Below are 24,764 nucleotides of genomic sequence, written 5' to 3'. Positions count from 1 at the left end.
CAGGTCAGTCCGGAACCTCTTCCCACACTGCAAAGCTCTTCAGTATAAAGTGTTAATCGACGTTGGCTATGTTAACAACAAAAAGAGGATTAAATTATTTGTACCTTGTGAACGGTTATTTAGCAAAACACAACCATCACAGCATAGTTGCAGTTTGGCCTGGATATATATGTTCTCATGGAAACTGCACAGTAGTTCTGGTCTCTCTTGGCTTGCATAAACATCAACAGGAATATGAGGAGGCTTCTGCCCCGCTGTTCTTTTTTTTTGTTTTGTGTTTAGAGTTCCATGGAAGCAGGAGCTTTCTACGGAACAGGCCCCGAGAAGGAGCTTTGAAATCGACAGTAGACAGACACCCACAGACGGCGCAGATGATAAGTCACACTCCGGCTCAGTCAAGCTGAGAATCTGAGCCGGAGCTCAGCCTCTCTTTTTCAGACAGGAGTGTCGATGGGAGCGTGATGCGAGCGCAGGTCCCGCTGGAGCCGACGAGAGTGGCTTTCCTGTGCGCTGATTGGTCAAAGTCATTGAAGGCAAACGCCAGTAAATAGAAGTTCTGAGACGCCGCAGTGAAACGTCCAGGACTCTGGGAGTCTCCAGTGTGTCCGGTTACTGCATGATGAAGCCGGGCTGGGGAGCCAGGCGAGGGGCCGGCCGTTGAGGCAGAGCGGGCGGGTACTGGGACAGGAAGTGGCTCGGGTACCCAGACGCCACACTGGGGAAGGGTTGGCCAGTCCTGGGAGGGATGGGTGGGTATGGAGATGCTGAGTAGAAGACGGCAGGTGGAGGGGTGGCAGTGGCAGCTGGATTTAGCACGGGTGGCGGCTGGGAGGGGGGCGCTGGGGGTTTCCTCCGGGGCTGCGCCAGCGGAGAGGAGCTGCTTCCATCGGTGAGGAGGGACGAGGATGCCACCGACACATCCTGAGACCGTGAGGTGCACACGGACGCCTGAGGGAGCCGCTGGCCCTTCATCACCATCTCCTGCAGCTTCTCGATCTTCACTCTTCTCAAGTGGGCCAGCTTCCTCTTGCTTTGGTAAGAGTCAATGAAGGTGTCCAGGGTCATGTCGCCGTCCAGGAAGGAGTCAGCCATGTTCTGCGGAGGAGAGAACACGTTCATAAAAGCGGCTTCTGCTTTGTTTTCTAACCCAGGCAGCTGGATGAAGAGTGTGAAGTAATGCACAAAGATCCCGAGTCCATTACCAGCGTGAGGCAACTCTGGGTTAGGATGAAAGCCGGGTCCTCTCTGAGTGGAGTGTGCGTTACCTCCAAGCGGGTGCACTCCAGCCCCAAAACATAGGAAACATTTTCCATGCAAACACACCGCCGTCCCATCCACGCCTATGTTGTGTTTTTGGTACTTGCCGTTTCATCATTTGTGATCATGGCAAGCTTCTAGATCAGTGGCGAGACAGAATCTCCATGTGTGCTGCCAGATTACCAGGGTGGGCGTTAGGATTAACGTCATCTTCACGCATGGGGTTTTATGATAGAGGAAAAAGTGCGTCCCCCTAAATACAACCTGTTATGGCGGCAGAAGCAACACTGTACTTTGACTTTAAACCACAGGAGAATGTTATATTCCCCATTGGAGTCAGATCACCTTCGTACTCGTGTATTTTTTTAATTCCTTTTTGTCAATATGCTGCTTGTTTTGAAGACAAACAAAAGGAGATCATCTCAGCAAGTACCGTCATTTCTGGACTATAACCCGCTGCTTTTTTCTCGCGGTCTGAACCCTGCTGCTTATACAATCGCACAGCTAATGCATGGATTTTTACAGACTCAAATCAGATGAAATGGGAGGTGATGAAACCAATGAAATCTGAGGCTTCTTATTTATCCTTAAAGCGCTCAAAATATACATTTTTTTCACCCACGTTCGCAGCTCCAGCCACAGAGCCGATCTCCTGGAGGAGCAGAGATGAGAAGCAGCAGCTGAGACCAGCTGTGGTGTCTGAACTTGGGACACACAGGCGAAAACAGCGGATTTGAAGCGCTTTAATGTGAATAAAAGATGTGAGGAGTTGAAGATTGAAGTTCAGAACTTTGCCCAGTTTGTTTCAGGAGTCAGTTTTGATGCCCAAGCCCCTTTTCCAAACTAGTTTAGAAGTGATCCTCATGCATGTTTAAGCCTTTCTACGCCGCAGACAGCAGCACTGCTCTGTGGCTTATAGACTGCTGCGGTTTAAGGTCTATTTTCCTTCTTAAATGTGGGATACAGCCTAATGCTCAGGCAGGTGGGACACAGGGGTCTTATTTTCTATAACTGAATTCAGGGTATATATTTTCTTTTATTTTCATAAATCATATCCCGTTGGTGCTTACCGATCAAGAATTTATACATAGAGAATGTACAACCACATAGCTCACAGCTGCAGAGCTGGTGATAGCAATACTCACAGAGCATGAAAAGACCTGTGTGTCAAGAGAAAGTAACAAAGCTCACCTCTGTCTCCTCCTCAATTTTAGCACCTTCTGTCTGCAGGAGAGCCAGCAGAGTGTCCAAGGATGTGTTTCCTGACTTGTGGTCTGTAGGAGAACCACATAACACAGTTCAGTTAGGAAAACAAGAAAAAAAAAACAAATAAAAAATGAAGCCTCTTGAATTGTCAGATATTTTGGGCTCAGTGAGACAGATTAAAAGACATGCATTTGGCAAGGAATCAAAAAGACCATTTCCTCTCTGGTGAGCTGTTGTCATGACAACAGTGGGTTTTAACAAAAGAAACTGGGGCTAGTGATGTTATGTGACAGTCATAGACTTGTGACTGACAAGTCCAAACACAGAGAACGCCTCTCACTGTTTGTCCTCGAACATGAAAAGTCAACAGAAACTGACATGTCTCAAGAGAAAATCAGCTTTGTTTTGGTTCCCTGGGAAGCTGAAAGTCAACACCAGCCACTGTCTCACTCACACACAAGGTGGTATCCGATGAGCACGTCTACTCGTTCCCACTTACCCCACCCACTCTTCACCAAACATCTGACGTGAGCTGAAGACAAACGCAAAGAAATTCTCTTGAGTAGAGAAAAGAAGAATCTACAATCGTAGCACAAAAATGTGGAACACAATAATAATAACTTGGCTATTCAATATGAAGCCGGAGATTCTAATGCTGTAATTACACTGGTTTAAGTTACAACATTTTTGACAGTTTTTTTTTTCTTTGTCTTAACGAAGATGTTTTTTCTAACTGTGATGGGTGTAATGCAGTTATATCAAAGGAAGATGGCGCCGGTAGAGTCGGTTGGTAGTTAGAGCAGGCCTGCTTGCCACTTCTGAAGCAAACACGCTGGAGAAATCAACCCAAAGACAGACAGACATTTCACCTTTCAGTAGGAGTAACTTCCACTCAATGATAAAGAATGATGTAACAAACAACTTCACTTCTCTTTGAATATTTTTTGATACCCACAGTGAGGATTGTGTCACAGTAAATAAATTTAAGGTAGTTGTAGAGAAATGATGTCATCATTGATGTGAAAATACAGTAGACTCCGCTGATGGATGAAATGGAAGTATTTCACCATTTTTACTGAATTATAAATGAAACCAAGGTCAAAAAAGGTCTGGTCGTAGTTACATTTCCGGTACGCCAGATAGTCATCAGACCATCTGGGGCTTTTAGCGAGCATTAAGTTATCTTGTACACTGCTTAGCAGGAAACCAAGGTGGAAACCCACAGCGAAAAGACATGTTGGGAGAGGTGAAGAAAGCAAAGATGAACAGAAGTTCACATGAAGATTCTCCGAGGAAGTGACTTTAACAGTGTTGCATCACAGAGCCTGAAGTGAAGTGCCTTGTCCTGACCTCAAAACTTCTTATCAGCTGCCGGTAAATGATAACTTGTTGCATGTGACCTGTAATTTTAAACCAGATTCCATCATTGCTATTACACTGAAAACAACACACAGATTTGCCTCGACTTCCTTCGCAGTACTAACCATCCAAGTGCAGAATGTAGCTTCAACATGTCTGTGGTTTGTCTGGCTTCGTTTTTTTTTTTTTTTACTTTCTAGACAGTGAAGCACCAGGCTGTGCTAACATGTTTGTTTTTGTCTCTCGGGCTCATGACAGATGAGCTTCCGAACTTCAACGTACTGCTATATCCGACCAGTCAGCACAGTCAACAACATGCCAGCAACCTGAGTGAAACTGACCTTTCAACCTCTCAACGTTTATTCATAAAGTTCATTCATGTTTGTGAAGCGTTTTGTGTTTTACAACTAAAAGTGAAAGATGTAAATCAAATCTAAATAGAAATTTCAGACCACAAATTGGCATAGCCGGCATAAAATTAAACCACAACATAAGACAGACTCTTGCGCAAACTGTGTGGCTTCAGAGACAGTAACATCCTCTACGAACCTCTCTTCACCTACACACTCACCATCAGCCACTCCAGCTCAACCAACCACCCAGTCTTAGCGTACAATGGGTCAGTGGCAGCAGATGGGTTTGGTCCAAGTCTGCCTCGTCAGTACAAGCCCAGCAGAAACGCAGAGTACGTGAACAAGAATGGTTTACGGTGAGTGTTTCATGTGGGTCAAAGGCTGCATTTGCCAGGGCTCTTAGCGTAGATGTCCTTCTCCAGCTGCTCAACAGTAAATCCATAACTAGGGCGGCGAGTGTTTGGAAGGCGAGGGGGTGGGGGACACTGGGTAACCTACATTTGACAAAAGCCATCTCTCGCTGAAACAAGCAAAACCAGAGGCCTTTGCCTCAGAGAGTCCACTCAGACTCCACCGCATCACGGAGCGGCATTGAAATCGAGTTGAAGGGTTCATTCAAACCTCTATATGTATGGTCATCTGTATGTAGACTGCGTCGCGGTCTGCAGCTCTTTGACAGATTTCTTCCACGTGAAACGTAAGATGGAAGCAGAGCTCTTTGAAAATTCTGGCATCATCGTCCCACCGTAGCGTCACCCAGGAAGTCATCGCTTAACAACAACAACAACAGGGGAAAAAGGTAGACAAGATGTGTTTTGCGTGGACAAGACTAAAGTGTCCGGACTGGCTCTCCATAGCATGGCAGGAGTTCATCGTATAGAGCTAAAGCTAAGCTAAACCATCTCACTCCAGGAAAACAGACAAATGAAATCCTTCCCAGATCCAGCTCACTTTGACTCCTAGCATGAGACCACCAAACAACTTCCAAGCGCCAATAAAGAGTTGATGCAGTACAGCAAATTGTATCCACTTTTGCAGTCATTTTTCCTATTTTCCACACCAGTGTTTTCAACATGTGATCCAGCTCAGGAACCAGTCAATGTCAGTTTTTGAGGAACCAGAGCAGTAACAATCGGTGTTTAGACTCACACACTCACCCTCAACTACACGCGAGCAATGTTCCTTATGTCAGTTCGACCCTTGACTCCATCTTCAATGGCAGCATTTATTTCATGCAGTATTCTGATGCTGTTCACGCCAGTGCTACATGAAACACTTCTGCTTCCTTATTTAGACATTGCCACCGGGAGGTTCAAAATTTGTGAACAGAGGCTGCGCCTGACTGAAAATGTGGGCAGATTATAGTTTTCCAAGGGATCTAAAGTAGCCCAGAAACAGGCTGACTGTGTATCGTAGGCATGGAAACTCACACGTGTTGACCCAAGAGTAAAAGCGGGCTGCCACTGTAGGCCTGCACAGGCGACTATATATAACTCATAGAGTATATATACACATATAAATAACACTCTGTTGCTTGCTGTTCTTTATGATCAGAAAAATAAATGTTCAGGTAAAGACAAGGTTATCCAAGGCACTGAATGTTTAGATGAGTGAATGAGCAGAGGAAATAAGAATATAACTTTCAGTGGCAACTTATAATCAATATTTACCTGAGAAAGTCATATGTGCAGTTCCCATGGAATACTGCAGAGAGAGACAGAACATGCCTCACAGCAGATAAAGCCAAGAGGAACGTCTATCAGTGCACTGACAAAGTGAACGGCTGGCATTCTATTTTCAGCAGGTTGCCTGGCAACCGCTGCGTCAACAGAGTCACAAGCATCGTCACCGTGTACTTCACACACCGAGACACTGAAGGTGTGTCAGTGAGTCAAGAGCGGAGTCGATCAATGGTTCGGAGTGTTTCGGCAACACAGATGTGTATGGATTTTGACATTTAATTATAAGAAGTCTGTCCGAGAGGTTTCCGCGTGAACATGCTCTTGTGTTAGGTGTGAGAACTGGACGAGCAGGTTCCTAAAGAACACAACAAGTCACGCAGAGCCATAGCCAAATAAAGAGGCAAAAACATTATGCAACATGAGCAGTTCCTCCTGACAACAAGTTTGAAAAGATCTCATCTGAGATACAATTTGACAGGTTGACTTCAGACTCAATCCAAACCAAAAAAAAAACTAACAATAATATACGATATGCTACTTTCTGGTGAAGAAGGAAATCACAATTCAATGAACTCAAGACGAACAGGTAAATGTCTCAGCAGCTTCCTTCACAACCAACCCAGTGATGGGGACAGGACACGTTGATCTCAGACACAAAATATGTACTGTACCAAGGGTGGACTTGCGCAGCTGAAAGGCCTCCAAGGTCTCCTGAAGACAGCGATAACGCGTGGTGAGCTGCTCTTTCTTGTGCTCCAGTCGGGGCTGAAGATCCAGATTCTCATTGGCCAAAGTTCTGTTGTTGGCCAGGGTGGTGTCCTTGCTTAGCTGGACCTCCTGCATCTAGACGCAAAGGAGAACATTGGTGAGGTCTCTGTGGATTGTGTTGGTCACCAGTGTCGTGTCTTTAGCAAAGCAAAAATCTATGATTCAACTAAACCTGAATCGACACCTGAATGTGGTGTTCACTTGTGTAAAAGTGCAAGCCACAAATCGGTCAATTTGAAAATCTATCAATGAAGTGAAATCTATGAGAAGCGTATCAGCCAAAATAAACATCGAAACTCCGGTGCCTCCATGATGAATTGATCCCAAACTACTGGGTTTGCTACCAGTGACATTGAGTTTCATAAAGCTCAGGGAAAAAAAGTGCCCCAAATACATAGTCGCTTCCACACAACCATATCAGACAAATGAATAACAAGTGACATTATGTGAAAATAAGGAAGCACACACACACCAGCAGGGGTTTGAGATTGTCCGACAGAGCAAGCGTCTTATGAAGAACAAGCTGCAGAGTGATGATTGTGAGGCACTGCAGAGACATATCCTGAGGTGACCTCAGAACCAATTCCCTCATTCATTGTCGATCTTTAAATAGACGCTGTAACTACAAGCTTGTTCTGTCGGAGTAAGTCACGGTTGGGGTGAGTAGAGCTCGGGAGGTTTTTCACTCAGGGAGCATGATGAGATGTCCAGCGGTACCACTACCTAACAGTTAGCACGTTTGCATGTCTAAAGCACCATGACTCCCTTCATATTATTGTTAAGAAAACATCTGAGTTTGACCTGGAGAGGTCTAAATGACCATGGCTGTATGACGTTATCTCCTGCAATATTTAACCATCACACAAAAATAGTCCAAGGCGACCCTCACTAATCGATGACAAAGGTTAGGAGCCACATATCAACTAGCATGACCTGTGCTCAAACAGCGTTTGATGATTAACAGCCAGTGTCTGAGCAGCGTATACGAGGAGCTTGCTGTGCACGTATTAGATCAGGAGACAGCTTAAGTGAGACATTACAGTCGGTGGATACAAGCAGACTCATGCTGCATATACAGTACAGGAGGCTTGATGAGAGACGCCCAAGTCTCCTAGAGAGCAGAGGGCAGTTTCTTGATTTTAATACTGGATTGCTGCATGGGACATTTGTTGGAGATGTTGAACTACAGACGATGACAAAAGTAACACTTCGCAAAATCCCTGAGCGAGAAAACACAGAGGAGAAATGAAAAACCTGTTCAGAAGTTTTATGGAAATACTTTACCTGAATTTACAGAGAAGAAATGTCAACCGAAACAACAATGTTGAAACTTGTCTCTTTTCAACTGTATTTTAATAACATAATAATATTTAAGCATAATGTACCAAAGCACTTTCCTAGTTCTTAATAAAGCTGATTCTGATAACTACAGGAGACATCATGCAGGCCGGAGCAGATGCTCCCCTTAGTGAGGCCTGATCACATCTCGTAAATATCAACGTCAACACCCATTCAGAACACATCCACATAACAATAGGAAAATGATGAGTCACCCTGATTTGACTGCATTTTTTTCAAGAGAAAAACAGGTGACCGGATGAGAGAGAAGTTTTTCTTCTGCAATTTAAGCAACATATTTTGGGGCCAGGGAGGTGGACAAATATCTGCACGTATTATCAAACACTGTCAAAGAGGAAAGAAGGACTGCGAACACAGTTATTGGAACATCACATTAGCGGCAGTCTTGTCATCTTTTATTTCAGATCTATACAGAAGTCACCAGAGGAGTGATCCAAGAACCTACTGAGGAGTTGAATCAAAGGTCCCCTTGGCCAACAGCATATATTGCATAACATTCCCAACGTTGGGACGACTTGCTGAATAGGCAAATGCTACACGTCTTACCTTTGCTTCCGAGCAATGTTTTAAATATTTAGTGAGTGATTATACGGGGCCTTCAGGGTGTCTTTTGTTAACCGATATGATCACTGTCTACATCAAAGCATGTGTCTACACCTGAAACAAGCCCTTGTGTTCACAGGTAATCACTCTCCGGCGTGTCACATTTCACCTCATGCTGTCTGACAACATGTGCTATTGTTCCCATCCGGTAATGCGATGAGAATTTCCCAGAGTGACACACTTGGTTCAGGCATGTCCTTACTTGGTGGACAAACTACCGGTCGTCAACAAATTCAGAGTCACGGTTGAAACCACTCCCTGCTCTCACAGTCACCTGTGTGACGTTCTTGCCATGGAACTCTTTTTAGTCACGTGGACAGACGGGGAAAACAAGTCTTTCATCTGGTGTCTTAAAAGTCACACACATGATCACAGGGATGAACAAAGAAAAAAAAGACAGACCAACATAAAATTATATAATTATATATTATATAATCTAAATAACACTAAAGAAAAAGACAACTTTACACACAATCACTGTTCTGAAAAATAGAGAAAGTGGGAATAAGGTTGCTAAATTATCAGAACTGTTCTGCACTCCCCTCCTTTTCTATGTCTGTATAATGTAAGAAGAAATATTGACTGAAATGTATGCGATGTAACGATTAAGAAGTCATGTGATACAACAGATAAATACCATATAACACTTTTGCTATTGCAGGAGAATGAAATAAACATTCATTCAAGAGTATCTAGATGTTATCTTAAAGGTTATACAGACAGTCAATGTTTGGTTGCCACGACAACCATTCTCAACTATAAGGTTCCATTCCAGACTAATGTAACAAGTGAGAAAATTTAAAAGATTAAAGCTGTCATTGACCATTTTGGAAGGAGCAGTGGATCTGGGAATAATCACCCGCAAAAAAATCCTGTGGAAAAGTCCCTCTAATCTGTCAGCAGTCCTCGACGTGCCAAAATTTCTCCTCTACAAAAAAAAAACTGTGTGTTATCTCTACTTGCGTGGGTAAAACTCAAGCTTCTCACCCATTTATGAATCATCAGAGCAGAATTATAATACACATCAAAGAGATAGAACTGGTAAATCCACTGGCTGATTCTGGGAAAGATTCAAATGCCGGATCAGAGTCCTGGCCCAACCAACCGGGAAACAGATCCACTTGAGGAAATCTGACTTCACACTTGACCATGGGTGTGAATGCACGGTTAAGTTTCACTTCACCATGGGTGTGAATACACGGTTAAGTTTCACTTGACCATGGGTGTGAATACACGGTGAAGTTCCGACTGCAGGACCAGCCTGCCATAAAACTGCCTTTATTCTAAATGGAGTTTGGCCTCACAAACCAGTCCCAGATAGAGCTTTGAAGACAAGCCTTTACACAAGTTACATTTTCACGAATGACACAGCAAAAAAAAACACGAAACTGTCACCAGCTTAATTTGTGAGTAGTGAACTAAATAGATGTTCTCGGTGTTTGTACGAGGACCACAGTCAACACTCAGACCACAAACACTCCTGGAAATAAAACAAAAAAAACACCTCCCGGAACAATGTCAAAACAATAGGTGTCTACTTTTAACAGCGAGGTGTCCTACATGACATTTTGAAAAGGACGTTTGACGTCAAGTGGCAGTGGTTTGTGGAGCACAACAAAGGCTTGAGAAAACACACTGAGCGAAAGAGGAGTCAGCAGCTAGCACGAGCTTCGCCATACCTCCTCCATTTCCTGGACCATTTTCGTCAGTTTCTCATCGTCTTCCAGGATTTCGTTGAGCTGCGTCATCGTGTAAGCCGCAAACTTGTTGGAAAAGCTGGTCATTTTCGAGGCCGTGGTGTGTTTGGCTCCGTGTGCGCGGCTCCTTCTGCTCGACTCACTACCGTGTGACAGCTGACTGACTCAGTCCCGACTAGCGGAAGTAGCAGGGATACAGGCCCGATGGTGCGTTCACGGGCTGTAGGACAATATCCGCGACTTATCGCGATTACATATATATTATTTCTTTCTTTATTTTTTTAAATGTTGGAAGTTGCAGTAAGATTTTCTTCAACAAAATATTGTTTATTTTGCATCAGTTTGACAGTAGCACAATGAATCACCACGGTGCCTATATTCAAGTTTTGATATCACCTTATTGAAACTAAAGCTCTTCTAATGTCTTGAAAATATTTCTATAAGAATTTGAATTTTATAAGAATTTCAAGTCCATTCAGAGTAGTGTTAATTAGGCGTAAATTATTATTTTGTTGTGATTAATTAATCGTAATAATGTTATAATTGTAATTAACTTGTTAAAGTCCCACCAGTAATGTATATATATTTTCAGTTTATTTATTTTTAGAAAAAATAAATTATGACAAGTTGCATTCTAGATTTCTCTTTTCTTAGTATTGAAAGGCAGATGAGGTTTCATGACACAGTCGTGAAGGGTAGATGAGGTTTCATGAAACAGTGTCCTGGTTTTCAGGGGCCAGCAGGTGGCGCTGTCTGCTGTAAACTGTTTGGACTTGAACAACTCATTCAATGACACCTCACATCATAGGAACCCTGCTACATCAACCTTGATGTACCACTGTTACAACATTGTACCAACATGAACCTGAAAAAGAGAAAAAGACATGAAAAAGAGAAAAATATATGTTGTTTTGACTTTCATTCTTCACCAATATCAGTAAGTACCTCATTCAAGTAGCATTATTACATTAAAATAAAGCAAATCAATGACCCAAAAAAGACATCAGGTGCAAGAGAGTCTTTCAGAATAGACTCAGTAATGACTGCAGAGGCGAGACGCTCTACTTTCTTGTTTCCACAGCAACAGAGTCCATAAGTCAACGGTCAGTGCAGGATAACCAAGAATCTCTGGCTGAAAAAAACAAGAAGATAAGGTTCCTAATCTCCTCTGAGACAGCTTAAAGCCCAGACATGAACCTTCTTTGTAAATTAAGACCAGACTTAAAAAAAAGAAAAAGATCCCACATGGACATGACTATCATTTATCATGTGTCCAAAGTGAGGTTAGATAACTCCTCGGCACAGTCAGTTATCAGAGTGACAACGTGTATCTTTCGGAGAGGAAGTATGCAACTTCCACCCCGACCTCTAACAGTATCATCACATTTCACTTCCTCCACTGCACACACCTTGCTCTTATTCTTTCAAAGATGACTGACACATAGTAGCACACCAGTCATTGTTGACGTCCATACACACCAGAGCCTCCGACTCGCTCCCTGCGGTCCTCCTAGAACTAGGAATGTGATCAAGACCGGGTCAAATCCAGAGACCAAGACCACACCAGGACCACAACCAAACGGAACACAGGACAAACTGCAAGTTTGTTCAAATGATTTCAGTTCTGTATTTGTTCATAAAAGATGGCAACCACTTCTTTTCCAGTAAGAAATAGATGTTGCAACTAGACTTGTGTTTCAGTGTTCTGGATTCAGTTTGGCCTCAGTCAGTCACAGTCTTGACCACAAAATCACCCAGAACTAGAGTAGGACTTATGAACTCACTGAGGGGAGGAAGGAGGAGCTGGTCCACCTCTGTAGAGGAGAACCTCCTCCTTTCTTCAGCAGCTGATGAACCATCACCTGAGTTCGCCTACAACGTTACAAGTTATTGACTCGTAGTTCTAGAAACCACTTTTTCAGGTCTGGATCTTGTCCAGGCCTCCATGGTCTGTGGTCTTGGTCTCACCTTCCCTTGGTCTCGCTGAGCTCCGGCATCATAATAATCTTCTGTGACTGCAGTAAACTGTTTTCATTTGAACAGCCTGGTGACATTCTTGGTTGTGTTGCTGTGAATTGATGTTATGTCAAATGGTCGCTGCATCGTGTGGAGAACAGGCCCCAGAATCCAAACAAGATCGGCTTTGTTTGCCTGTAGTGTCCAGTTGAGTTTTGATTGGTGACACAGTTTGAATAAATCAATGCCTTTTGACTTGGTCTGTGACGGAGACCTGCATATCGTCGTGTTTACTAAGCCGCAGACTCGCTCTGTGAAAACATTTGCAGTGAGCATATACAAGAGAAACGGATCGTCTCTGAGTTGAGGTCCCTGTTGTGACCCAATTCTCTGCCAGTGCTGTAAGACTGAGGCCAGTTTGTTCTTCCCTGATCTGAGTCTCGATCTCAAGATGGCTTGACTTGGGTGTTTTGGTCTCTGTCTCCAACAGTCCGTGAAGCTGATCAAGTTTGCGGATGACACCACCATCATGGGGCTCATCTCAGGTGGGATCAGAGCCGACCCTTCTCACCCTGGTCATAGACTGTTTGTTCCTCTTCCCTCTGGCAGGAGGCTACGGTCCATCCAGACCAGAACCTCCTGTCACAGGAACAGCTTCTTCCCCTCGGCCGTCAGACTGTTGAATTCGTGATCAGCCTTTGTTATTTTATTTCATTTTATTTTATTTTATTGACAGCACTTTATTCCGACGCACTTTCCTAGTTGGTGGGATCCCCACTGACCCTGGCAATAAATTTGATTGATTCCGAGAAGTCTCTGGTGGACTTGGGAGATTGTTGTGAGCAATAAGTCTTGAAGTTTGTCTGAACACAACATGTACACTAAGGTTTGGTACACGATCAGCGCAGCAGGACCGGCTTGTCTGATACTAACATCTGTCCTGTCTCTTCAGTACAGTGGAGAGAGGCTCTCAATAGCTGGGACGTCCTCTGGAGGTTTGGATGCATCAAGGCCAGAGTGGGTTAAGTGAAGCTCGCCGTCTTCTCTTCCAGCAAAGATGGAGCTTTTAAAAGAATCTGCAACTAAACTTGCACCAAAATACTCTGAATCATGGCAGAACCCGAGTGCAGTAGGGAAGAGATACAAAGGACTCTTTGCTGTGGCTGAAACAGGGAGAGATGTCGAGTCTTTTTGAGCCTGTGACATGGCTTTCAGTGATCTAGACACACACCTGTGAGATCGGCTTCCTTGTGATAGTCTGTTGTCATCATGGCCTCCTTTACGCCAGAGGCAGTTGCCATGGAAACCAAGGAGCTTAACACCTCTTTTTGGCTCGCTAGAATGTCATTCCGGGTCAATTTGGAAAAAAGTCCAAGTGGGTTCAGTTGGCGGACAAATCTGTCAGAACGCCTCGGATAACATAGGTATAGATGCTGTTAAACATCCACTAGGTGGCGCTCCATGATGTAAAATCTTTGGATTTGAGCTACCGTTTCATGCTATGAGCGCAAGGTCTGAAAAGATGGGCACGGCTTCATGAAGCCATCACTAAACTGCCCATTGTTTTAGCATGACAAAGTGAAGACAAATTCTATCCTTACATAAAATGTTTTTTAACCAAAATCTTTGCTTGGATTTGTATTCGAAACACTTATTTAACACCTAAAACCCATCCCAATATTTTTTAATAATCCTGAAATATTGCTTGCTTTTAATACAGAAATGAAATGTTGCGATGATCCCTCTGTATTTGACGGATTTCATATTTGATCAAAGCAATATGCGTAAGGAAAGGGACGCAGAGTCGATTAGTTTTTCTTCTTTTTTACTTCATTCGATTAGATAAACATTAAGTATCTGTTGCGCTTTGGATATATTTCCTAGTGACACTGGGTTCCTTGAAGTGCATTCAGCTGTCTGTAGTCAACTAGAATTAATGCGGTTCCTATAACAAAAAACATACGATCTGGTAAAAAACGTCAGACTCAAGAGGTCACTCTTTAAATATGACAACACAGGTGAAATAAATAGCTGGATTATCAAGTAGAACGGCGGCTAGCACCTACCCAATGACACGACTGGAGCTACAGAGAAAACAAGACCACCTTAAAATAACAATAAATTCCATGCATATGTGTGTCAAGTGTACAAAGAAGAGGTTGTTCTCTTGGACCAGAGACGCGTTAGTTGCCACCTTAAGTTGCCAAACATTTACATTCAACAGTACGTTTATCCAATATGATCTTTATGCTTTCACTTCCAACTTTTCAATCACCCTGACCCCCCATCACCTGCTCCACCTCTGGTCCATCCACCATGATGACATCTCACTCCAACATCAGTACCGAGTGTTGCACTCCGTGCCGCTGCTGCTACTGCTGCTCATCCGCCGTCTCCTCTCTGGTTTCCACGACGGTTTTTCCGAGGAGTTCAGGACCTCCTCTCCAGTCTTGATGCCCAGAATCTGCCTCTGCACCAGTTTGGAGTAAAGCCCCTCGCAGGCCATCAGCTGACTGTGCGAGCCCTGTTCCACCACTCGGCCCCTGTCGATCACGATGATGTTGTCGGCTTTCTCCACCGTGCTGAGCCGATGTGCGATCACCAGCACCGTGTGGTCCTGCATGACGTTGTTGAGAGCCTGCTGGACCTTCACCAAACACCAAGACAAGTGAATGTTATCGTCTGCCTCAGTAACCGGAATGATATATTTCATGACACAGTTGTGAAGGGTAGATGAGGTTTCATGAAACAGTCGTGAAGGGTAGATGAGGTTTCATGAAACAGTGTCCTGATTTTCAGGGGCCAGCAGGTGGCGCTGTCTGCTATAAACTGTTTGGACTTGAACAACTTATTCAACGAAACCTGACATCATAGGGACCCTGCTTCATCATCCTTGCCACACTGTTTCATGACACCCATCACTGCTGAGCAGGTTGCCACTTCAAACTTACTAAGTGTTCGCTTTCAACGTCCAGAGCGCTGGTGGCCTCGTCCAGGATGAGAACCCGAGGGTTCCGGACGAGAGCTCTGGCGATGGCGACTCTTTGCTTCTGCCCACCAGACAACTGCGCGCCCTTTTCTCCGACACCTGTTGAACAGTGACTCATCATTACTGAGGAAAAGCTGAGGGGCGACGCAGGAACAATAATGAAGCTCACACTAAGTGCTGCAGAATATTTTAGGACCTGTGGTACAAAACAGAAGTCCTTTCGCTTGAAGTCGACATGGTTGGAGAAACCCAGTCGAGAGCAACGCTACAGGAAAGATGAGTCAAAACCAGTTTCAGTGTTGTAGTAAAAGTGAAATTCAGATTGTGGTGGAAACTGTGATGCGTGGGAGCAGTTTCATCGTTTGGAGAGAGACCTAGGTTGCTCTCAAGAGATCAGCTTGGAAAAAGTCTTCCTGACCTTATCGAGATGGAAGTCAAATAAATTCTTAGCAACACATTTACCGATCAAAGTCATTTTTGCATTTGGACTGATGGGGAGCTGAGACGAAAATCAACACAGCTGTAAGCTGCTGAAAGGCAAAGTCACACACAAGTCGATCCTTTATGGAAGGTCTTAGGGAGGCAATGATTCGGGGCGAACGTGGGCCACTGCATCAAGTTGATGTTCGTAAAACAGTTCAGGCAATAATTACCCGTGTTGTAGGCGTTCGGCAGGAGGCTGATAAATTCATTAGCGTTAGCTTTGGTGGCCGCCTGTACGACGTTTTCCATGGGAACATCCGTCAGACCATAGGCGATGTTCTCCTCCACCGAGCGGGCGAACAGCACCGGCTCCTGACCCACAAGAGCAACCTGCAAAATACACAGATCACCAGTGAGGTTCCCTACTTGAAGTCACTTGTTATTGATGCATACTTAAATGACTGTCACTCAATCTAGAGCTCATGAAACTATGACCTCACGCTTGTGTTTTGTGACCAATAACATCAGACAAATGTCATTTTTCCCATGAACAAACTCAAACTTTGACCTTGGAGTGGAGGTACTCATGCTGGAGGAGGTGGACCGGCCGTCCGTCGAGCAGCACCTGGCCCTGCTGAGGGAGGTAGAAGTTCTCCAGCAGGCTCACACAGGAGCTTTTCCCACTGCCTGAGGGTCCCACCAGAGCTGTCACCTCCCCGGGACGTAGGGTGAAGGAAATTCCCTGAAACACACCACGGACTGGGTGTCATGGAGCTTCTGGTAATATACTGCTTATTAGGAGGTAATAAGGAGTAAAATTGAATCTTCAATAGTTTATCTGATTTTAGCCATAAAAATAGTTAATAAGTAAAATAATCAATGAATCAAAAAAAATTACTACTACTACTAATAATAATAATAACAGAGTGCGACACCTGGTGGACTAATGTGCAAACAGCAGGCTGTAACTGAGTTTTCAAATGAACAGCGCAGAGCTAATTTCTTTCATAAGAACAATGTGAATTACTAAAAAGTATCACAGCATATAGATTACCTTGTTACATGTAATAACAGCACAGCACAGGGCTCAACCGTTGGAAGTGGAATCACCAGCCAACAACAAACCTCGAGGATGTTGGTCTCAGGTCGGGTCGGGTAGGCGAAGGTGACATCTTGAAACTCCACCAAACCAGCACAAGCCTCGGGCACCTCCGCTCCATCCGCCGGGTGTTTGGGTTTCCGGTCCAGGTACTCGAAGACCTTCTCAGCAGCTCCAACTCCCTGCATGAGGCCTGTGTAGACTGAGGCAATATTCTGTGGACGACAGCATCCAGAAATGAGTCACAGCTCATTTGCACGCAACCGCAGGAAATCATGGCGGGAAATACCTCCAAACATTCCCCCATGTCCAGCAAGTAGATGAAGAAGGCGATCAAATCACCGCCGCTCATTTGACCGGTGAGGACCAGGTGACCGCCGTAATAGAGGACAGCAACCTCTAGAGCCAGCTCAGAGATCTGAAAGTTCCACAGGTTTGATCATCGTTTCCCCCACACAAATATTTTGTCTGAATGTTTTTGAATTTTAAAAACATAACCCTTTCATGTATGCGCTCACAAACACTGGGCCACATTAGGCAGCAATGAGCGAACGTGTGTTACTAGCAAGAAAAAGTCTTCTGTGGTTGGTTAGAATGTGTCCTGTTCGACATCTTGAAAATAAAAGTGGACTCCAAATCTCGACATCTTGAAAATCCAAATCTGTCATTACAGCTGAACTAAATACTTGCATAAAATCTGGGACTTTCACAAGTCAGTTTTAATTAATTAACATCAGAAATGAATAATTAAATAATGCAAATACCACAGATTAATTGTGTAAGAACTTAGGGAACATACACTATATTTCCAGGAACAAACTACTGAATCATATATGTGTTTAGCCAGTAATAAACAATGATAAAGCAGTGATGTGTGACTGGTTATGCCTGACTATGTGGACTGGTCACAGTAGGTTTGTGCTGAACAACACAGTAATTACTCACACTTAACAGTTAGTAAGCAAATAATTTGCTTTTCGTGAGTTATGTGTTCCAAGCGTCACCAAACTTTCTTTGATTTTTCAGCACCACTTTATACAGTGGGATGTTTTAAACGATGGATTGGAAATTGAATCCTGATAAACTTTTAGCTGTTTAAGTGAAGGGGCTCAACTTAAATAAGATCATTCTGGTATCAAATATTAAAAAGCAACTATTCTGATCAACTTAATAACCTCTCATTCTTTTTGATCTTGGGGCCCACCTTTTCGACAACAAATGGGTCCGGGGTCCATTCAAGGAACGGAGCAGATTCATTACTGTGTTTGCTGATTTCATTTGTGTTCAATAACCATCATGTCAACAAGCCAAAACCTTGTGAAATGACATGAAACCATGTGATCAGCACCAAGATATTTGTAAAAAAAAATACACTTGATGCAAACCGTTGATAAAATTGGAAAAACTGCACGTCATGAATAAAACTCGGACTAAAATAACTATAATAAAACAACATCTAAATATCATAAAATATTTTTCATAAATAAACTCAAAAAAAGATAAGTAAAGTGTAAATGAAAGTATCGCCATAAAATGTTATTTTAAAAACTGTTACAACAGGTGAACAGTGTTTACTGTTGGGGGCGCCATCACATTCTTCATCATTTTTTCTTCTCAAGAACTTCTCCATAGTTGGTAACTATCACAGATTTGCAGCTGTCAAGTCACTTCAGTGAGACACTCCTGCCACCATATGTGGCAAGTGTATTAAACTGCTCGTCTCAGGGCCCAGAGGTGCCCACTAGGGGGCGCTCCTCAGCCTTACGATTAAGAATCATTGCTCTTTCTTTTTTTTTCCCCCCAGTCCAGGCTGTAATAGGAAGGTGTTGTGCCACTCACACAGCTGGACCACATGTAGCAGGCGTAGGCCAGGGCTTGCTTCTTATTGAGCTTGAACATGACCAAGAGTTTGGCGTGGTACGACTCCACCTCTCCGCACTCGTTGGCGAAGCTTCGCACCGTCCTGATGGACGAAATGGTTTCCTCTGCCACTTTGTTGGCCTCTGCCAAGGTGGTCTGCACCTCTTTGGTCAGTTTCTGGAAGAGCCCGACACATGGACGTCACACAGACTCACTTAACATGTTCATCACGCCAAGGCTTACCTTGTAGTAGTCGCCATAATATTTGGAACAGACTGCAATAAAAGGAAAGCCCATGATGGTCCCCAAAGTGAGCTTCCAGGAGATGACAAACATGAGGATGAAGAAGCCCACGCCCTTGATGATGCTCCGCAAGAAGATGTTGATGTTCTGGGAGATGAGGTCGCTCACCTGGGTGGTGTCGGCAGTCAGACGAGACAGGATGTCACCTTCACAACGACAAGACGTCAGGTCAGGCGGGGAAGAAGAAGAACACACAGGGTGGGGAGCAGTTCAGCTCACCTGTATGGTTCTCGTCAAAAAAGGCCACTTCCTGCCTCATCAGAGTTGTGAAAAGATTGTTCCTCAAACGCAGGTTGAGCCTGGCGAACATCAGAGTGAAGACTCCGCCCCGGACTCCTAACGCAAGGGAGCTGAGGAGAGCAGGTAACGTCAGATCATGAAAAGAGTCTTGAACATGGTGCTGGTCATACACAGTTCTTGTCAGCTAAAGAGACGCCCCGTGTTGCAGATGAACCTCGGGTCTTTTCACAGCCATCCAGAGGCGTCAGTGACTAACACATGCCGTGTCATAAGTTTCCTTCACATTTGACTTTCCTTCCAAGGAGATCAGTGAATCCCGCCTTATCTGCGACTCGAGTATATTGACCTATTGAAGTTGATGTCATAAGACCATAAACCCAAGAAGAAAGGCGTCAAGTTCAACACCTCCTGGATAATCAGATCATCCTTTCTGACGCTCACCTGGCGAGAGCAAGAAGTGCAAGAGTCATCAAAGGCTTGGCGAATTCCGCCATGCTCTGTTTGACCACGATGCTGTCCATGGCTTTCCCAAAGTAGAAGGGTATGAAGGCATCACCTGAAGATTGGAAAACAAGATGATATCACTTGCTACCACCAAAGATTGAAGTCTGTATTTGTACCTACAGACAGCAGAGACGATGAGGAACAGGAAGGCGACCGACAACACCCCGAAATCTTTACTGCAGTAGCTGAGCAGTCGACCCAGAGTTGCTCCAGAGCTGCTGGGGTCCCTCGGTTTGGGTGATCTTTCCTCATCTCCAGCCGTCTCCAGCAGCTTCTCCGTGTCTTCAGCTTGTTCACGGCTTTCACTCGTTGAGACAGTGCCCAAAAAGTTCCAGAGCACCATGACAACCAGTGATGAGGCACAGGACCAGAACACCAGGCTCAGCAGCCAAGGTTGATGTGACAAGGCCTCCACTTCTGACAGTATCAGCATCTTGGTCAAGGCGAAGGTGATGACTGAGAGGCAGGCGAGGAGAACCACGATGGTGAAGTGAGCCACCCTGCTGGGGCCATCTGTGCTGTTCCAGGCCACCCCGACGGAGGCCCCCAACAACAGACATGCCCTGAGGAGCACGGTCCCCCAAACATCCACCGTACACCGTAGAACACTGAAGTCCAGGACTTCATTCTTGAAGCGGTCCAGCTGAAATCCATGCGTGTAGAGGACGGTGGTGACCACAACATCCAGGAGAGCAAACAACAGTGACAGACTCACACACACGCCAATGCCCATAACGAACTGTTGAAGTACACAACAGTATAACAATAAAATGTGATCGGACTCAGTCAATAAAGGAAGGCTTTAAAAGTACGTGGGGAAATACGTCCTCCTGGGTCACTTTTAATTTGAAGGAAGGCACTTCCGGTATCGCGTGCGTTCTAATTTACCGTTCTCTGACGTAGTTAAACGACGCCGTGCGTTCTAATTTAACACAGTTCTCCGAAGAAGCTATACGAACACGCTTATATTTCCGACAGCAAATGCCTTGGGCGCGCGCGCGCACAGCTTTAGCCGCTAGCCAACACAGACCTGGACCGGCTCGACTCGCTCACGTCACCTGGCTCAACACATTACGCGCTTCCGTATATATATCACCCATTGTGCAAATAACTCGAACTAAAGGTGCAGCGTCACCTAGGACGCTTATAAATGAGCCTCTTGAACTTCAACACAGTGAAAGTGCACCGGTAACATAGATCGTCCGTGATGACAAAGCGGCTGACGTTGGCGGCTGGCTCGTGCATGACAGAACAACGCGATTGACGCACCGCCCATCAAGGACATTCGAAAACAGTCCGAGTGGCGCTCCTGTCGTCGTCAGACTCTTTGCTGTTGCCTAGTGACGTTGCTTAGCACCTCCCACGCGATGACGACGCCGCAGGAACTGATGAAATCGTTTGTAAAAAGCGAGTTACTTATCAACGTGTGTTTTACAACCGCAAGTCAAGTTTGATGCTGACCCATTTTTTATTACTAATGTAATTCACGAAACAGGATTTTGTAGGTAGGAACGAGGTAGAATCGAACTGTAAATAAACTGTAAATAAAGGTTGTGCGACCACGTGAAGATGATTCTCGCTTCTTCCAAATCAGACTGTTTTCTAATGAAAAGGAGGCAAGGGAACCAGCTCATGTCCAGGGCTGGTTTCCAGGTGAGCTCCATAGCGCAGCCGTTTATTTGAAAGTCAAATTGTATTTCCCTAAGGCCGTGACCTTACGTTCTATCACATCAGGTCACATTCGTTCCTTCTTTTGGAGGTGTGTCCAGCATGTCTAACACGGAACACACCACTCCCCACTTCACTAGATCCTGTAGCTTTACATATCTTACTACCAGGATTTGTCTGTTTTACCTCTCAAAAGGGGAGTAGCTTTCGGCTATGACATTCCATTTCCAGTCACACTAGACCATCCAGAATTTCTAGGTCTCCTGATTGTTTATGTTACTTCATGGCACCGGTTACACCTATTACACCTAAAGCACAATGTTATGCCTCTCAGGTGTGTCAGCCTCACAATCAGAATGGCATGGAAAGTGAAAGGAGTGAAGATAAATGTGAAAAAAATGGCGCAATTAATTGACATAGTCATTTGAGGTGGAGTCTAGTACGGTCATCCTGATGTCATTTCAAAAATAATTTTATTTAAATACTGACTCTCATATAGCAAAATGGAAATAAATAAATCAGAATTCACAAGAAACTATTCTTGAAGGCTTATGCAGCTTATGCAGGACCGGCCCGCAGGTCTACGTGAGACTTCATCCCGAGTGGACGTCCGAGTCAGTCAAGTGATAGGTCAACTCGGTCTTCATGTCTTTGGAGCTGTTCTGTTCTCTAGCCAGCACCGTCTCCGCAGGAAAGGACAGATACAAACTCTCCTTGAGCTTCTTCGGACACGGAGACGCTCCAGCGCTGTACATGGAGTCTGTGACCTTGCACATCCGCCGCTTGGCGTTCTTCTTCTTTTCTTGTTTGTAGGCTGCATTCATGTTGGCTAGCACCTGAGCACAGAACACACATCTTCACACCCTTGTCTGGGCTTGTTTAACAAAACAAATCATACAGCTTCACAAGAGCAAGACTCGGTAAACACTATAATCCTCACAGACGGAGGATTTGAGGTGGAGCTGCTGGATTACATTGTTTTTATTCAGCAATGTGAGGGATTAGCCCAAAAGAAATGTCAAGAATAAACCTAATATTCAACAGTATTTTTATATTTTCGTGTATGAGCCAGTGTCATGAGTCTGTAGGAGGGAAATTACCAGCTGCTTTACTGTATTCTGCTGCTGCTCCATCACCATCACACAAGCAGAAACCTTCTCTTTTGTCGAATATTCTTCACGATCGTCGTAACTCAGCAGGCCGTCACAGTTCTAAAGGATGACGGAATCAGTATTCATGCAGAAAGTGAGGGTTTTGCTTCTGCAATCTCACCTCTGTGAGTGTGCTGGCCGTCCTGTTGAACATCAGGAAATACGGGCTGAACTTGGTGGTGGGGTTGATGGAGGTTCTGAACAGAAACAAGAGTGGGTCCAGGCCGTCGTCCCAGTCCGCCTGCTTCTTCGAGACCATCTCCATAATGGCTTCTTTTAGGAGCGCTCTCGTGCAGTCGTGGAGCGGGTTGAGCTGCTCCAGAGCTGAGACCTTCAGCGTTGAGCTGAATCTAATACACAGCACGTTTGTCACCTGGAGAGGAAGCACACGCGCGGTGGTGACACAATGCTCCTCCTTTAACCAGAAATCAGCTGGAAAACATAGTTAAATCCAGCGTTGGAAGGTTTTTACTGGAAAGAACATGGAACTAGCTTAGCCACGATTGTCATCTACGATCTGCTGACACATATCTATCATGACTGTGAGTGTTTGCTGTGGATCGAAAGGCAGATTGTAGACAGATGGACTTGAGATGATCTTTGTCATATATTCATTGTTTGAGGGTGTTACAGAGGCATTTGCTCTTATTAACAATTAAGTCTACTTTTTAATAACATTGTATTTTTTAAGAAATAAAATGTCCTGCTTTTTACAGTTTTGAACATGTTATAACATACAGAACCTGAAAGGAAAATGTGGAATGTAATGATCTTTGCAATAATGTGAGAAACCAAATTAATTTTCAAAAGCAAACAAGAGCACATACAATACTTAAAACTCAGAACTCACCTCATCACAGAACTCCTTGCTCTGTGTGCAGACAAGCGTCTTCATGGCTCCAAACCTGCACAGAGAACATTATTATTCTCTGCTGACTGTCATGGCTTCATGATGCAGCATCCACACTTCAGTAAACTTCATGTACATTCCAAGAGCCACCTACTGTGCCCAGAAAACGAGGACAGTTTGATGAAGCCTCAGCAGCCCATCACTTATAATTGCTCAGACAGTAAATGCTCTGCTGACCTGTGTGTGCATTTAGAAATGCACCGCGCCACCGACACAGCATCCGTCCTCTGGACCGGAAACACCTCGGGCCATTTGCTGAAGTAGTCGATGAGAATGACAACGCTGGTGTTTCCGAGATGAGACTTCAGAAATGGACCTTAAGAATGGATTAACAGATGAATATTTAAAAAAAAAATCTTTTTAATCCATGTATATTATTTAAAGAAGAGATTGTAACCAATGATGTCGATTCCGACGATATCCCACGGTGCGTCCACTTTAATGGGCCGAACGGTCCTCGCTAGGCTCTTGTTCTTCTCAGCATGCTGACAGGTCTCACACAGTTTAATCTGAAATGATAGTTACACAGGTAATACACGTTATTGTTACCATCACAACATGGTCAGGGGAGTCCACGAGCAGAGGTCAGGCCTACCCAGTCGACGACATCCTTGATGATGCCCAGCCAGTAGTATTTGCTCTGGATCCTCTGCACCGTCTTCTTCTGGCCCAGGTGGTGACCGATGTCATTGAAGTGGCAGTCGAGGAAAATGTGCCTCTTCTGCTCAGCCTCGATCACAACCTCCCTCTTCTCTTCTCTTTTGAGACCCATGTAGTACAGCTTGCCCTCTGCACCACCACAACATACCACGTTAAAACCAAACACTGGAGACTCGACCTTCCCTTCTTCCCTGACTGACACCAACACTCGTGGTTCAAGGTTGCCGTCAAACACCTGTAACATCGATCTACGGGGAAGTAGAGGCATGCAACCTGAATTATTTTGGAATCGCTCACTCGAAGCTTCGAGGTCAAAAGCCCCTCTCTTACCGTCAATGGTGAATTTCCGCGCGTACCTCTTCAGGTTCTTCCTGCGGAGAACACTCATGCTCTGTGGGAAACTGCCTTTGGCCAGAAAAGTGTAAACATCTCCCAGTTTGTTGGAGCTGGACTCCACTACTTCCTCCTCGGCCACTGGCAGCGAGTCCACACTCAACATGTCCATGCGGAGTGAAGCAGCAGCAGCAGCATCCGAGGCTTCACCTTCGTGCACATAAACACTTTGTTTGTATAAGATGTAGAAATAAACACAAGCGGCTCAACAGCGCACGCTGCGTTCTTCTTCTTTCCTTCACCGAGGAATCACAGCATCACGTCATCGAGCACAGCGCCACCTTCTGCCCAGTAGGATGTAACGACAAGCCACTGTACTATTCT

General features: G+C 44.7%; 3 protein-coding genes across 4 annotated transcripts; all 3 read right to left on the bottom strand.

Annotated features, from left to right (window-relative positions):
• Positions 1 to 257: 257 nt before the first annotated feature.
• vps37ba (VPS37B subunit of ESCRT-I a) lies at positions 258 to 10,463 on the bottom strand. Its single transcript, XM_053871417.1, has 4 exons — positions 10,267 to 10,463; positions 6,529 to 6,700; positions 2,449 to 2,531; positions 258 to 1,095 (listed from the first exon to the last, which is right to left on the bottom strand). Exons 1-4 carry the CDS (start codon positions 10,369 to 10,371, stop codon positions 610 to 612), a joined length of 846 nt encoding a protein of 281 aa, XP_053727392.1. The 5' UTR covers positions 10,372 to 10,463; the 3' UTR covers positions 258 to 609.
• Positions 10,464 to 14,063: 3,600 nt separating this feature from the next.
• On the bottom strand, positions 14,064 to 20,881 carry abcb9 (ATP-binding cassette, sub-family B (MDR/TAP), member 9). Its single transcript, XM_053870166.1, has 11 exons — positions 19,779 to 20,881; positions 19,596 to 19,710; positions 19,134 to 19,264; positions 18,855 to 19,060; positions 18,591 to 18,788; positions 17,041 to 17,169; positions 16,778 to 16,966; positions 16,221 to 16,394; positions 15,883 to 16,042; positions 15,192 to 15,328; positions 14,064 to 14,887 (listed from the first exon to the last, which is right to left on the bottom strand). Exons 1-11 carry the CDS (start codon positions 20,389 to 20,391, stop codon positions 14,579 to 14,581), a joined length of 2,361 nt encoding a protein of 786 aa, XP_053726141.1. The 5' UTR covers positions 20,392 to 20,881; the 3' UTR covers positions 14,064 to 14,578.
• Positions 20,882 to 21,816: 935 nt separating this feature from the next.
• zgc:113436 (uncharacterized protein LOC503528 homolog) lies at positions 21,817 to 24,685 on the bottom strand. Of its 2 annotated transcripts, none has more exons than XM_053869787.1 (8): positions 24,378 to 24,685; positions 23,983 to 24,176; positions 23,785 to 23,896; positions 23,565 to 23,703; positions 23,328 to 23,382; positions 22,599 to 22,850; positions 22,427 to 22,537; positions 21,817 to 22,162 (listed from the first exon to the last, which is right to left on the bottom strand). In XM_053869787.1, exons 1-8 carry the CDS (start codon positions 24,550 to 24,552, stop codon positions 21,920 to 21,922), a joined length of 1,281 nt encoding a protein of 426 aa, XP_053725762.1. In that variant the 5' UTR covers positions 24,553 to 24,685; the 3' UTR covers positions 21,817 to 21,919. The 2 variants fall into 2 exon arrangements, with proteins under 2 accessions (XP_053725762.1, XP_053725763.1); XM_053869788.1 differs by having other exon boundaries at positions 23,983 to 24,295; positions 24,378 to 24,520.
• Between the last annotated feature and the right edge of the window lie 79 nt (positions 24,686 to 24,764).

This window comes from Synchiropus splendidus, chromosome 7 (genome assembly GCF_027744825.2).
Source record: "Synchiropus splendidus isolate RoL2022-P1 chromosome 7, RoL_Sspl_1.0, whole genome shotgun sequence".
Lineage (NCBI taxonomy): Eukaryota > Metazoa > Chordata > Actinopteri > Syngnathiformes > Callionymidae > Synchiropus > Synchiropus splendidus.
Note: the sequence above shows the minus strand (reverse complement) of the source record. Positions and strands in the feature narration are given on the sequence as shown.

Coding starts and splice junctions, on each gene's coding strand:
- vps37ba (XM_053871417.1), bottom strand. CDS start 10,371: ATGACCAGCTTTTCCAACAAGTTTGCGGCTTACACGATGACGCAGCTC. Junction 2,532..6,528: donor GCTGCGCAAGTCCACCCTTG/GTACAGTACATA, acceptor GTTCTCCTACAG/ACCACAAGTCAGGAAACACA. Junction 1,096..2,448: donor AAATTGAGGAGGAGACAGAG/GTGAGCTTTGTT, acceptor TCTCCTCCGCAG/AACATGGCTGACTCCTTCCT.
- abcb9 (XM_053870166.1), bottom strand. CDS start 20,391: ATGGGCATTGGCGTGTGTGTGAGTCTGTCACTGTTGTTTGCTCTCCTG. Junction 19,061..19,133: donor TTTTGACGAGAACCATACAG/GTGAGCTGAACT, acceptor GTCGTTGTGAAG/GTGACATCCTGTCTCGTCTG. Junction 18,789..18,854: donor ATTATGGCGACTACTACAAG/GTAAGCCTTGGC, acceptor GGGCTCTTCCAG/AAACTGACCAAAGAGGTGCA.
- zgc:113436 (XM_053869787.1), bottom strand. CDS start 24,552: ATGGACATGTTGAGTGTGGACTCGCTGCCAGTGGCCGAGGAGGAAGTA. Junction 23,897..23,982: donor TCAAGGATGTCGTCGACTGG/GTAGGCCTGACC, acceptor CTATCATTTCAG/ATTAAACTGTGTGAGACCTG. Junction 23,704..23,784: donor CGTCGGAATCGACATCATTG/GTTACAATCTCT, acceptor TCCATTCTTAAG/GTCCATTTCTGAAGTCTCAT.